The sequence below is a fragment of the Eretmochelys imbricata genome, chromosome 11 (assembly GCF_965152235.1).
Source record: "Eretmochelys imbricata isolate rEreImb1 chromosome 11, rEreImb1.hap1, whole genome shotgun sequence".
Taxonomy (NCBI): Eukaryota; Metazoa; Chordata; order Testudines; family Cheloniidae; genus Eretmochelys; species Eretmochelys imbricata.
In genome coordinates this window covers 53,298,661-53,313,320 of record NC_135582.1, presented here as the reverse complement: position 1 = coordinate 53,313,320, position 14,660 = coordinate 53,298,661, and the positions used below count along the sequence as shown (strand labels likewise).

Genomic DNA, 14,660 nt, shown 5'->3' with positions numbered 1-14,660 from the left:
ATGGAAAGTCAGAATACATCTATAAATGAGAATGACCCTGATTCTTCGTTCCTTGTGCACTGCAAATGTCCATTGAAATCAACATAAATTTTGAGTGCAGAATAAATGCAGTATCAAGTATATATATTTGTGTGCACACATACTATATGTACCAAAATGCTTATGTATTTTAAATACTATGTTGTCCTCCACTACCATCTCACAGAACTATTCTCCTAATACGCAGCTAAGCATTGATTTTTCTAAATACCAACATTTTTTGGAAATTAGAAATATACTTATCCTAAAAGAATTCCACACTTCCACCGTGTAAAATGGATAATTTAATAAAAACAGTTATGAAAGAAATTACCATCAATTAATAAATAATACCTGCCTCTTATACAGCACTTTTCATCAATAGATCTCAAAGTGCTTTACAATAGAGGTAAGCATCACTATTCCCATTTTACAGATGGGAAAACTGAATAAATAAGCATTTTAGTACCTTCAGAACCATTGAAGGGAAAAATAAAATTGCCCTATATGTTAATTTACAACAAGACCTATCACATCAGAATGCCCTTTGGGATTAAACAGTGCCATTTTATTACCTTCCCATTAGCTCTATTGATTTTATTCACAACTTCAGCAATAATGATCTTTTCTTCCACGGCATCTTTGAGTCTTTTGTACTTGGGGTTCTTGCTGATTTCCAGGTAAGCCCCCTGGAATGGTTGCCCAACACTATGGAAGGACAAAACAATACAGAAACACTCAAGTTAAGTTTGACCTTTGGGCACAAGTAAAAATCCCAGAACTGTCACATTCTGGTGCAGGCTTTGCATTGGTACCAATGGCTGTCCCAAATACCTTATTCATGGGTATTGTATTTACTTGCATATACTTCCCCACCATAGACCTTTGTTAATTGCACAACGTTTAACACAAGAATATATAAAATATCCCAGTCTCAGCACTTAGGTAGATATTTTCCCAGGGGCCTAAAGCAATTTGTTAGGCATTCAACTCCCACTGATTTTCATGGGAGTTGGGTGCCTTCCAGTCCTCTGTGCCTTTGCAAATTTCTCCCTGAATATATGTCAGATTTGGATTTATCTCCTACTTAGTCCTATCTGACAGCATACAGACTTCCAAAACCTCAACTGTACATTTTAATGCATAATACTGCACTCTTCAGTCTTGAACTGTTTCTACATGAGAAGCACCACATCAGAGATACAGCGAACACTGCTTCTTCCTTCCTGCAGCACAAAAGGGATTCTGGAGTTCCACAGGCAGATGTCTATTGGCTGGAGGCAGACATAAAAAAAATGGATGCGCTAACCAAGATCCAGGGGACAGCACCCTCACAGAAATATGGAAGCCTCCATTAAAAAAACAAGAACAAAAAACTATAGAGGAGGAGATCAAAAAGAGTTAAGAAAAATAGAAAGAGCTGGTAGAGACACAAATACAATGAAGAAAAAGATATTCCAGGATCTATTATATGAAAGAAAGGAGAAAGACTGAGCAAAGCCTGGGATGGAAAGGAAGTATAAGAAAAGCAAGAGAGATGTCATAATTAACATATTTTTAAATGTATTAAATATAAAGTTGTTGGCTGCTGATAACCTTACCCATTAATACACAACTGTTGTATGCCTCTAAAATGCAGGTAGTGTCAATTTGGGGGCCTTCGAAGACAAAATTTTCTCACCCTGGCTAGTGGACTTAATCGGTCTAGGTTCTTAAGATAGTAAGTACTGGATAATATTTTCAAGCCCTGCTTCAGGCAACAATGCTGCACGACAGTATATTTAGCCAAATAAGTTTTCAAGAAACACTAGCATCTCCCTCTCTGCTGCCACACTTAAACAAATTAGCTGAAAATGTTTTGTAAGTCTTTAAACAGTGTGGTTTCATTTCATTCTGAATTTAGGAAACATTTTGGTTGAAAATATGGATTCTGGCTGAACCAAGAGTTGAAGATTTAATTATAATGGGTATTGGCTTTCATTTAATCAATTACCCATTGCTCAAACAAGAAATCTCTCCACATTCAGATTCTGACTAGCAGGCTGGAGAGAACAGTCTAACACAAGCTACATTTATACAAAAAATAACGACACTCCACAAGGTTTGTTTCCTCTGAAAACTGAACGTCTAGTTTCTCAGCACCAGTCGTGACTTAAGCTTAAATTTCAATTAAGCTTCTTTGAAGATCTCCAAAACTGATTTTTATCAGCTTTACTACACATGACATAAATATGCAGCCCAAGGAAAAATGTAGCCATTCTTGCAATTACTTGAGCAACGTTAACTGGGCAGATAGCACCAACTGGAGACGCATCAGAAATTCCCTGATATTTTCAGGCCTCTACCTGTCTGAAATACTGATAAGAGTATTTGTAGAAATATGTAAGGTTTTAGCCAGCCTAGACACTATCACTGAGTAGACAGAATCTCTGGAATAGAAATAATTACCAAACAAACGTGGCCTTGGGAAGATAAAAAGCTTTACAAGTTTCATTATTTAAAGGTATTTCTTAACAGGCTTAACTGCAAAACAGCCTAGTCCTCACATTCCAATACTGCTCACTTATTTCATTAATATTTTGGAATCAATTAAGCTTAAATAATGACCACAGCAAATCTGCTAGCAGCAAGTATTTTTGTTTGCTTCTTATTGTCCAAATCCTGAACAAGTGAGAAAGGCCTACATGCTGCTGCAAAGATCATTTCCCTTGCATGTCTCTTTGCCCTTGCTACTCCTCTCTTTGCAGCCCTCCACTGGCTAGTCCCTTCTTTGCTGCCTCAGACATAAGCCACTTGTCTTTACTTTCAAGGCCCTTCACAACCGATCCCCACCAGAACAAGAGTCCTAAAATAAATAAATAAATTAAAAGCCAGAATGCAGGGCAGTGGGAGGCCCCAAGAGTGAACAATGGGGTGCAGGGAGCTATTGGGGGGAACTGGGAGGAAGATAGGGGCAATGGGGGAAGTTTGGGGAGCAGGGGTAACTCCCTGCAGAGCCTGTCCTATCTCCTTCTCCACCTCCCCCCCCAGATATCTCCTCTTCTCTTGCTAACGTGTCAGTTTCCACAAGAGATATCTCTCCTACGTATGCCCAGCACCTGCTCCCTGTGGAGACTCTGCTGACCAACTCCCAACATCGCCTGGCTCTCATTCCGCCTCAGGCTCCCAGCAGCTCTACCCCCTGAGCTCCCCTGCCCAGTCCTCGTTGCAGCACCCTGGCTCCCTTCATGCTGAGTGCCCAACCTCCCACCTGCAAGCTCAGTTGACAGCCTGCAGCCAGAGACTGAAAGGAGCCACCTGGCCCAGGACCAGAGGAAGTACTGGAATGCCACTCCCGCATGACTCAAGTGTGGATACCCACCTTCCCTGTCATCTCTCATTCACTATCTAAAGGTTGATGCCTGTCTCTGAGCAGACCATGATGCCAGCCTCCATCCCCTACTTGTTACATTTTCAGACAACCACTTTTGTGCTCTGTCCTGCTGCCCCACATGCTGGGAAGGAGATCCCTGTAAACATTCACAAAGCCACCTCCTTCAAACACTCCTTTGCCGTGACGCCTCCAAAAAACTTAACAGTTATGCTGCTAGTGTGCTGAGGACCACTGCTTACCAAGCTGACCAATACTGCCTCCTTGTTTCCTTGTACTCTCCCCTGGATCTATCTATCTGCTGTCCCTTCTCTTACACTTAGATTAAGCTACCTGGGGCAGTGACCATCTTTTTTATTTAGTATTTGTACAGAACCTAGACCAGTCAGCTCCTGGTCCATGACAGATACTCTTTCATGCTAGGGTAATACAAATAATTAATCATAATAAATCTGCACCGTGTTACAGCAGGGCTGGGAGATGGGATCCTTAGCTCCAATGTGTATTGGATGCTCAGATTTGGAGTAGCCAAGCCACGCTGGATATTGCAGGGGATGGGGGGAGGGAGCAGTGGACTCCATTGGTTGCTCTCTCTCATGTGGGATGTAGGCTACTTAGCTTCGTGCAGAGTGTGGGTTCCCTTGCCTTTTCCTCATTTGTGAGTGAGACTTAATTCCACCCCTTCACCTTGTTCCGTGGCACTCACTTCCAGATCAGCAAGGCAAGAGAAGGAGGCATCCATTCCCCTGTGCAGGTTCGCCACATGTTTATTATTCAAAGAAACATCCTTTCTGCTATATTTGGGGTCTTGGCACATGAAAACAGTCCTCAGTGTTTACAATGACAAAACTGGTGGCAGTTTCTGGGTATAATGATTCTAACAGAACACGATCAAAAGTCAGCAGTTTAACATTTAATTTAAAGCAAGTTGATTTCACTGTGTAGGACTGACAAAATAAGCTATGACACCTCCATGATTTGATCAAGCCAGTAATCCAGAAACAAAAATTTCTCAAGGCATGTAGGATTGGCAAATTGGTCCACAAAAAAAGTCCACAACTAGCAGTTTCTCCTGGTTAAAATAAACAAGGCGTTGTTTTTTAACTCCCTAAATCTATGTAAGGGTGCAGATTATTTTTGTTTTACACTGTGAGCAGTGGTACCAGAATAACTCATTACCTGGCAGGATATAAAGCCTTCTTGTCCTTAAAAAGTTCACTGGCTTCCAGTTTTTCTTCATATATAAGCTTCTGTTGATCTGTGAACTGGTCTCTGTACTTTTTACACTACAAAACATGACATTTTAGAGGAATCATAAATCAATCTTGGAAATCTGCTTTAATGCAGCAGCCATCACTGATCACTATCCACTTATTGCTTAAGATACACATTCTTAGTATATTTCTGGAGTGACTCAACTCCATCCGACATGCCATGGTAACACAGCAACCACTAGCAGAGGCCCTTCAGCCTTTGCCTGCTCTACACACCTCTGAATTATATTAGACACATTAGAGATGATTTCAAAGAAAGTATTTCATTTAAGTATATATAGTTAGCTGACTGTACTGTCAGCTAAAATCCCACAGTACTCCTCTGTAGCAGTTCACAAGAACAACACTTCACAGGTGTGGTTTTTTGTTTTTTGCTATGATGTACCACAACACAGCCACTTTACATAATTAATACAATAATCAGGATCCGGCTGTTCCTTTTAGCAGGCAGAACTGTATTGTTGTAAATGTTTTATCCTGGAGGTGCTTTGAGTGGGGGCCCCCTAATTTCAGCATTAACTCAACTTTCTGAAAGCAAACACAATTCAGAATATAAACAACATCAAATAATTACCAATAGCTATTAATACACATACATAAATATACAGAACTATCAAAGTGTAGCTGAAGAATTTAGATCTGTTTGCAGAATTCAGCATGTTCCCAATTTACCATGTTAAAAAGTTACAACAAGAGAATCTTTGTCCTTGACAATTTGCAGAAAATGGCATAGTTGCAAAGAGATCATCACGGATGCTGAGTGCTCACCAAGTGTCTCGGCAGCACTTAAATAGATTCTCGCCATTTTCTCCATTAACGGGTCCAAAACAAATTTCAGCTAACCACAGTTCACATGCATAATATTCCACTGAGTATTTCCACTGTTAGACTGAGCAAACACCAGTTCTGGATATGAACATAAGTATTATAAGCTACCAATTAAGCATATTCACTTCATATTAAATTAAGAGCTGGGGGGGCGGTGGGGGGGAGGGGAAGCAATACACTTTGCTCTTTTTTTCCCCAACCACCGAAAGGACTAGATAATATATGGTTATGTCTGGAAGGCCAAATAGAATGATAAAAACAAACAGCTTATGCAAAAAAATTAGTGGACAACACTGTAGTAAATATTTCCTAAAAATACATCCTCCATGAACAAAATTGAGGCACTCAAATCATATGATCAAAATGTTCCCTACCCTCCACAAGTGGAAAATCCTCTTCATTTCCTTGTGAGTTGAATCTAAGAAGAGGTAAGGCCTTGCTGGCCAGTTTTTGTCTATTGGTGATAAAGAAGGCATCTTATTCTTCATTTCCAAGAAGTACTTTTGCATCTGTGATAAATTTGAAGCAAGATGTTTTATTAATCTCAACCAGTAAAGCTATTAAAACAAGCTAGAAATGACAGGTGCTCTTCAATAGTAAGTGTTGTTATTCAACTGCAACTCCCACACTTATTAAGCCTGCTCACAAGTTTGGGAGGCTAAATTTATTGAGAAATGCTGATGCTTCTTTAGGTGTAGGCTGCCTATGCCCTTAACTTCAAAACATGTGACTATTCCTTCTTTACAACAGAAAGAACTCAATAGTCATGCTATCACCTGTACAGTATGATGACTCCTTTACAAATGTTATTAAGGCCCTCGCAGCTAACACTTCTGGCTATGCTAGAAAACAAAATTTTACATTAACCTATAAAGTATATAGGTACTTACAATTTTCTGAAGTGTAAATTCATAAATTTTCCTTCCAGCATTGGCTCGGAAGAATTTCCTGTATTCTCTACGGACCTGAAACATTAAACAGGCCTTCAGAGTGAATATGTATAATTAATATTTATCCATGAATGGTTTTAACAAAGCATTGTACACATTAAGAAAGTGAAATATGAAGTTACAAGCATGGCCAATGGAAACCACAGAAAAATCAAGCACACTCAAGATGTGGGAAATAGGTCACAAAGACCAGAGTTGCCTAAAGCCGCAAAGAACTACATTAAAAGTGATACGGTAAAAAAAAAAAAAAAGAGGACTTTCCATTATCTTTACAACTGTCAAATATGATCAAGTTGATCGCATATTGAGAATATTTCCACAGCTTTTTTGCTGTAAGCCTGGGATAAAGAGAGTGAAGCTCTTTTAGTGATAAGGATTTTATTGAATCGTAATTGCCACTGGGTTGATTTGTGAATTATTTTTTTAATTGATGGGAGGATTTTTTTCTGTACATGCACTTGGAGGTTTTTTGATGTGTGTATTTTATAAACCTAAATAAACAGAGATAATGATAAATATTAAGAAAGTGAAATCAGAAGAAAAGTTCTGTACATCAAATTTTTCATACAAGTGCTCTTAGAAAAATATCAAGAAAATGAGCTACTGATGACTGAAAGAAGCAGAGAAAATAGATTAATTTTGCTTAGGGTCAGACACATGAAATAAAATTTAGCAGAACAAATCATGAGTAATCATTAAAAGCCACTTTTAGAGGAGATTTCTGATACTACTTTACATACATGATTTTTAAAGCAACTCTAAGGTAGAAAACAGAGAAATTTCTACCTACCTCTGGTATTACCACTACCATGGTATCTAACCTCTCCAACTATTACACACTTGAAACCAAAATTGAGACAACACACCTTATTTGGACTTTTGTGAAATGCCCAAAATTCACGACAAGTTAGCTGAAATTCATTATCTTTTTTGCATGCCTTGGCTGAGTTAGAAGCAAACCTGTTAAAGTTTTTAGTGGAAATCAGGGAAAACGGCTATGGTCTTGCATACTTTTCCACACAGCAAGCTCAGTGGTTTTGGTGAATTTTGCATAGTGTTCTTGGATTCATCTGAACCAAAACCAAAGTGAAAGCCAGCAGGTGAAAACCCACATTAGTCAAAACACAAAAGGTTCACATAGCCCTGTGCCACCAGCCCTCGCTCCCATCCCAAGCATCTCACACAGCTCTTCTCTAAGCCACCATTTTGAAAAGAAGAATTTCTCAAATGTTCTCATAAAAAAACCCCAAGATTAGGGGGGAAAACACACACATTAATCACACATTACTGAGATACGTTAACAGCATTAACAATATTTAAAGTGCTTCATTCTCACCAAACTTTCTCTGTTCAAATTTTTCTTTTCCTCTTCAGTTAATAAGAAAAATGTTTGAGTCTTCAGATGTTGACTTTTACAAGGGTTTTTTTTTAATGAATTGCAGAAATTTTCAGTAAAATCTATATCTTCCTTATGCTGTTAAAGTTTAGCCCTCTCTTAATTAGCACACAACCACTATCAGCACGTTAGCAATGGATATTATCCACCAATAAACAGATTAACACCTTCAATCCCAGTCTGACAATATTCACTGAAAAATATTAAAAAGGTGACTTCCTTGTAATATACGGGTCCCATAGCTCACCAAGTTCTCACTGGTACTCCTTAAAAAAAAAGTTGTTATTACTCTTCATGAGCAGCAGTCTGTGTGAGCTTAGTTTTTAATGAGAATACTGCAACACACACACACTCACTCACTCTCTCTCTCTCCTGGCACAATAGGAAAGCCAGCAACAACATAATTCCTTGGCAGATCAGTACTAGAGAACCCCAAATCTGGGAAGTACTGTACATACTATTAAAATCCCATTTATTTACTATAAACAGAAATATAAATCAAAAATAAATTTAGAAATCTTGATGCAGCTTTATTTTTCAAAATACTAATGATCATGATTCAAATAGGTTGAAGTGCTTTGATTTAACAGCTATTAACTCAAAAGCTTCCCTCCACAAACATGTTGGAAGAAAACAAGCAAACAAATCACACAGTATCTAACCAGGCAAACAAATCACACAGCATTGACATAGAAATGATTATACATAGCTAGGATCTTGCCATGGAACTCACAGTGCGCATTCATATTCCAAAGAATTGTGTGCTTTACATGAGTCCATTTCTGCTAGAAATAAAACCTTCAAAACCATAGCATATACAGACAAAGGCATGTCCTTGCTGTATAACATGTTCAAGGTTTTGGCTTTAATAAAGTTAGTTTTCCTTTAAAAAATAATGCTCAAAATACAGCAGTGTTCTTGACTTCTTAGAACGGACATTTTCTTGGTTTCTAATCATAAAAACTGACCTACTTTGACAGCAGTAAAGCATGATTCTAATCTGAAGAGTGACTTCTTAAAAATGGCACCTTCATATCCCCTGTTCTCCTTCCCATATGTATATTGAGTCACATTTAATTTAGTGACAATATGTTTTCACTACATTTTATCCATGTTAGCATGCAATAGAACACCTCTGAAGAGTTATGACTTATACATCATCAACAGAACTGTCAGTAAAGTTTCAACTGTAGAGCCAAATTCTGTCCCCATTTACACTTGCATAATCCCGGTTTGGCCCAGAGCATCTCTATTAGTGGTGATGACGATCAAGCCAAAAAACACTCATTTGGACTCTCAGATCTAAGTGCTCAAGGATAGCAGCTGAAAACTTTTTTCTTGTAAATGAAGCAAAAGGTGATATGCAAGTACTGTGACACAAACATGGAGGCCCATAAGATGCCATTTTCACAGTCTATTTACAGAACAGAACTACACTTTACAGATTGCAAATGTATTTTCTTTTGCCAACCAATCCTCAATGTAGAGGGATATAGAAAAAAATGGACAGACTGTAATCATTTGACTTTTCTAAGAAGGCCTGGCCTCCACTGAATAGATGTCACAGCATCAAAACAACTCAAAGGAAAGTGACTGGACACTATGCTTAGCTCTAAGTCACACTTTGGCCATCCCATATACATCAGTAGGTCTAAAATGAGCAGCAATGACGTCAAATAGTCACACCCTGCTTCCCACTGTAACAAGAATAGGTCAGGAAAAGAAAATACTTGTTTGTAATCTTTCCAGATGGGATCCTTGCCAATGTAGGTCAAATTTTAAGTTAACAACCATGATAGTGTCCCTTTAATTAAAAACATTTTTGGCATTTTATCTTCCACTTGAAAATTGAAACTTCTGATAAGACAAGGAATATCTTCAGATTAAAGACAGCTGTAAATGTAACAATATTATTAAAAAGTTTACAAATGTCTCATTTAACAGACATTTTCGGATTAAGGATTTTTCAATAAAAAAGTCCATGACAAAACTAAGCAAAACTAGTATCATGCTCGCTAGTGATCCCACACAATTAATAGTTTATTATGTGTTAGTAGATGCCACGCTTTATTGAGTTCATTGTTGACACAAGGGAGTGGTTGAGAAAGTACCTTCAGTCCAAGCCAGTAAGCCCAAATGACTGCAACAGCATGCTTACGCCTAGCCTCGTCCTTCAAGCGTTTCAATTCCCTTCGAGCCTAAAATGTTTAGATAGTGAATAAAAGAGACAGCCCGATGCAGATAGCACAATCACCAGGAAAAAGATCCTCCCAGACAGAACAGCTGATTTATGAATAAGATATAGAAAGATGGAAGAATAGCATATAACCATTAAAACCCAATGTGTCAGTGTGGAAATGGTGTTAAGGCACAAATGTGGTCAATACAAGCCTCTAAACTGCTTCACTAATACAAAAGGTAAGAATTACACAGGCTCCATTATTTGCTATGAACATTTGTGTAATGTCTGCCATGTGTGTCTGCAAATCATCAATGCTGAGTGTCTGATACTTGATTTTAATGGAAAGCTTTCCCTCCAGTTACAGGACCAAAGTGATATTTATGAAAGTGAAGAACTGAAGTCACACTATACACTCAACTCCTCCAATGACAAGTGCCTCAGCATCGTATGATTAACTCTAACAATTAATTCTAACAATTATTTTTGATCCTAGTCACAACTTTAAATAAAAGAATCCTTCTCACACAATTTTACACACTATTTAGAACTTTCGTTTCTGGGGTTTAGTTAAGATTCCAGTATATATTTTTCTCCAGTCTGGCAAATGATCTCTTTCTGATTCTCCACACGATGAAGACATTGGTGATGTCATATCACCAAAAAGCATGACTTCATCACATCAAAACAAGGAGAAATAAATTTCATCTACAGTCTTTGTTTAGGCAACCAAAATTCCAAGGTACTATACATAAAGATGTGATATTCTGTTAAGTTACACTTTTTACATTTCAGAAGGTATTAGTAAATTTATTTGTTCAGTTATTTAAAGACACAAGACCAACAAATAAGTAGCTTCAACTGGCTTGGAAAGGACATACCAGTAATAGTAGTTATAGCTATGTACTTGCAGTATTCATATCTTGCCAAGTATACTGAAGAAACTGTGAATCCTCACCCAACTTTGCCAGTTGCACTCTTTGGATACTCTTCCAATTTAACAATAAAGGCTATTCTCCATTAATTTAAGCCTTTATAAAGGATACATTTTAGTTCATTTGAGATGATACACAAATTCAAGTTCTCAGCCTATGACATGCTAATGCTAAAGACACTGCATTGTCAATATCTGCTTGAATTTTGAAGAGGAAGGAATTTGAGTTACATTTCTACAGTTTTTGAAAAAAATTAAAAAAGTATTAAAATAATCACTCGAGATAGACGGATCCTGAAGCTTTTGCTTTAATTTCCCTCTTAGGAAAAGAGAGAGTTTCCTAAGATGACAGGAAGTTACCAGATACTGAAAATTTCTTATAACCCTGATGAGCCAAATTAGATTGGTTACTATTAAGTTTATGTCTGAAGGCATGGTAGGCACATTTTTATTTAAATACATTTGACTCATGTTTAACCAAAAAAAAAACCCCCAACTAAAATGTACAATAACGATATAAACCAATATGCAATATATCTTAATTAAGTACTGTAATATAGAATTTATGTTGCATTTTTGTTTGTCATGTCCTTTTTTAATAGAAAAATCCATCTTTACATCAGTTTTGCCAATACTGCTACTGAGCTATTACTTTGCATGAGGGACCTATCACTAAGGCATTAACAATTTAACCAATTGTTTTATATGTTGATACCAAGCACCATAAACAAACATGATTTTTATATTTATATAATTTATACTACCCTAGTTAGGACAAGATAGTGAGACTTCATCTTTACATAAAATAAATAGAGAAAAAAACTTTGTCTGATAATGACAGCTTTTTAACAGTTTATTCTGACACCTGAAGATCAAACTAGAAATAAAAAGATCTCTTATAAGCTAAATTCTGTAGATGTTTATATGTTGATTCCCAGGGTTACCTTTCCATTCGAAGAGATTTATTTCTTTGACAAAATAAAATGGCTAAGATCAAGTTCAGCATTGTACTTCTACTGTATTTTAGCATGCTACTAGAATCAGAGATATTTTTTTCTTCATTTAACTCGCAAGGTGTTTTGATAGCATATATAAAGCGGGATCCAAATAATAATTGGGCTATATTAAAATTTTAATTGACTGAATAAAATATTCTAAGTCAAAGAGTTTTTGTTAATTGAAGCAATTGTTTCAACATTATTCCCTAGAGTACAACATTTCAAATGTTCATATAACCCAAAACTGCAGCCTGCGATTAGCGAGAATCTTTCAGTGGGACTTCGCTTCTGAAAACAAACAGCTGATGCTGGAATTCCTGGGATTTTTCTAGGGCCATAAATTGAGAACTGCATGCTAACATCGTTTTCTCCTAAAATTTGGGTCATATTGTACTTAATTTGCAATACTGGACTTCTCCTACACAACCAAAGAAACAATCAAAACTGATTTCAGATTTTGTACAAATTATAAATAAAAGTTGTTTACACTTTTAAAATGTACTATTTTGAATTGAAAAGGAGCCTGTTTAATTTAGGTCACAGAATATACAACAATTAAAAGGAATCTAGACGTGTATCACTGCAAGCACTTAACAGAAAAACACGTGTGGAACATTTACATTTAGTTCAAATGCATTTTCTAACTTGACCTTACTGCAGTCTAATCATTTTTAATCTAGTCTAATGACTTGTTAGTAAGCAATCAGTACTATTTGGCTGGGCATGCTTAGAATTTTCTAATATACAAGACAAACATTTAGGATGCTGTCAGGTTTATTAAGTGTGGCATAAATAGAAATGGGAAAAATCAAGGATCATGCTTTAGTATCTACTAGGTCACTTGTATTAGTTATTAATCCTCGCTATTTACTACTGATTAAAGTTGGGTATTGTTGGGTAATGAAGGAATCATGGAACATGTGCATGAAGTACCTTATATCCAAGCCAGTAAGCCCAAACAACAGCAATAGCATGTTTATTTCTAGCCTCCTCCTTCAGTCGTCTCAGTTCCCTTCGCGCCTGTGGTGTATTTGAAAATGGGTTATAGAAAAAGTTTAGGGCAGAAGAGGTTACTGCAGGTCCCAATGGGGAGAGAGAGAGAGAGAAAGAAAGAAACCAGTCACTACAAAACCGTAAATATAAAAGCATGTCCTGGCTTTCCAGATTGCAACAGTTAAAATGTGTGCAGCGAAGAGAAATGGAAGTTAAGTAATTTAAGCCATTCAAAACATTTCTCTCTCTCTTTTCTGGAGGACTTTTGCTCCACACACTGGCTTTGAAACACTGAATGTTTTCTGGCATTTTCTTACCTGGGTACCATGCCAATAAGCTGCAATGGTTGTGGCTGCTTCCTTACAGCGCTTCTGATGCTTAAGTTCTCGAAGAAGTTTTCGAGCCTGTGATCAATCAAAAGAAAAAAAATAGTCTTATTTCTAACCCAAACTTAATTTCAAAAGGATTTATACCCTACTGTGCCTTTCTAGTTCAAATCTGAGAGGGAGGAAAACAAAACAAAACAAAAAAACCCAAAACACCCTCAAATTTTGCAGATGCACACGCAGAACAACATGCAGATCTGAGAGGATGGGTCTTGTGCTTACCCCCCAAAGCCTCGAGCACTGCAGGGGGATGGGATACCAAGGCCACCGGCCTCTCCCAGGCTCCCGACACCGATCGGGCAGCCTGGGAAGGCTGGGTGAACACCCAAGGGTTCCATGGGTACCATGGCGTCAGCCACTGCACTTGGGGCCATGGAACCGGTTTCAGTGCCGTCGATGCCGTCATCACCATAGGTACCGGGGCTTGTCCCGCAGTCAGGGAACATCGCTCTGTGCCGGACTGTAAGTGGAGCGGTTGGTACTGGGTGACCAGGAATGGGCGGAGGGATGGCTCCTGTCCGACTGGTGCTGGTTGCTGCGACCCAAAGCCGACCCGTCCAAGCGAGTCAGGTGTCTTGTTTGGGGTTTCAGAGCCTGACGGCGTTCAGTGGATCTGTATCGGACACGGGACGTCAAACAGGACCGGGAGCCACTACAGGCCAGGTGCTGGGAGGAACCTCCTAAGAAGGGAAATCTCCTAGGAGACGGGCGACGACGGCTGGGCGATCAGTGGCCTCTGCTCCCTGACTGGTACTGGGCCCTAGGAGATGGTGAGGGCCAGGCCCGGATATCTTGCTGGGCGGCACATGCCCCAGAGTGTCTGTGCCAATCCACCGGCGAGGAACACTTGGAATCCTTCGATCAGTGCCCCCAGTGCGGGGAGCAAAGAGGGCTCCACTGAGCCTGCCTCTCTAGTCCCGAGGCATGATGGCTTCGCACAGGCGACCGACGGCACAACGTCTCTCTCAATGGGGAACAGTGCCACTGAGGCGGGGAAAAAAGCATAGGTCCCAAATCAGGTTTTCCTCGAGACCGGGGTATTGCTGGAGCCAACGTGGGCAGCGTCAGGATCTCTTGAGCTGCTTGAAGGGCTTCGGGCGTCAATGGCACCTGAAGCTTGCTGGGGCCTGCACCGCTATCTGGAGTCTCAGGCGAAGTACAGGATGCGCTGCACCGCTCGACTTGAGCTGGGGCCCGGGAAGGGGACACTGAGCTGCCCAGCATGGGTCGTGGCTCGCCCCCAGCCTTCTCCTTTCCCTTGCGGGAGGTAGATCATCCCTTCACATTCTTCTTCAGCTTCATGACCGGGGCCGTGGAGGGAGAGCGGTGCCAGC

General features: G+C 39.0%; 1 protein-coding gene across 4 annotated transcripts in view; it reads right to left on the bottom strand.

Annotated features, from left to right (window-relative positions):
* The window catches only part of MYO1B (myosin IB), a 149,990-nt gene that overhangs the window by 12,526 nt on the left and 122,804 nt on the right, over positions 1–14,660 (bottom strand). Inside the window, exons 21-27 of one of the 4 annotated variants that reach the window (XM_077829809.1) lie at positions 13,258–13,344; positions 12,881–12,967; positions 9,948–10,034; positions 6,381–6,455; positions 5,865–5,999; positions 4,568–4,674; positions 594–726 (exon numbers count right to left, since the gene is read on the bottom strand). In XM_077829809.1, coding sequence (XP_077685935.1) covers positions 594–726; positions 4,568–4,674; positions 5,865–5,999; positions 6,381–6,455; positions 9,948–10,034; positions 12,881–12,967; positions 13,258–13,344 — 711 coding nt within the window. The remainder of the gene's footprint in view (positions 1–593; positions 727–4,567; positions 4,675–5,864; positions 6,000–6,380; positions 6,456–9,947; positions 10,035–12,880; positions 12,968–13,257; positions 13,345–14,660) is intronic. The other 3 variants (XM_077829811.1, XM_077829810.1, XM_077829812.1) reach the window with 3 other exon arrangements.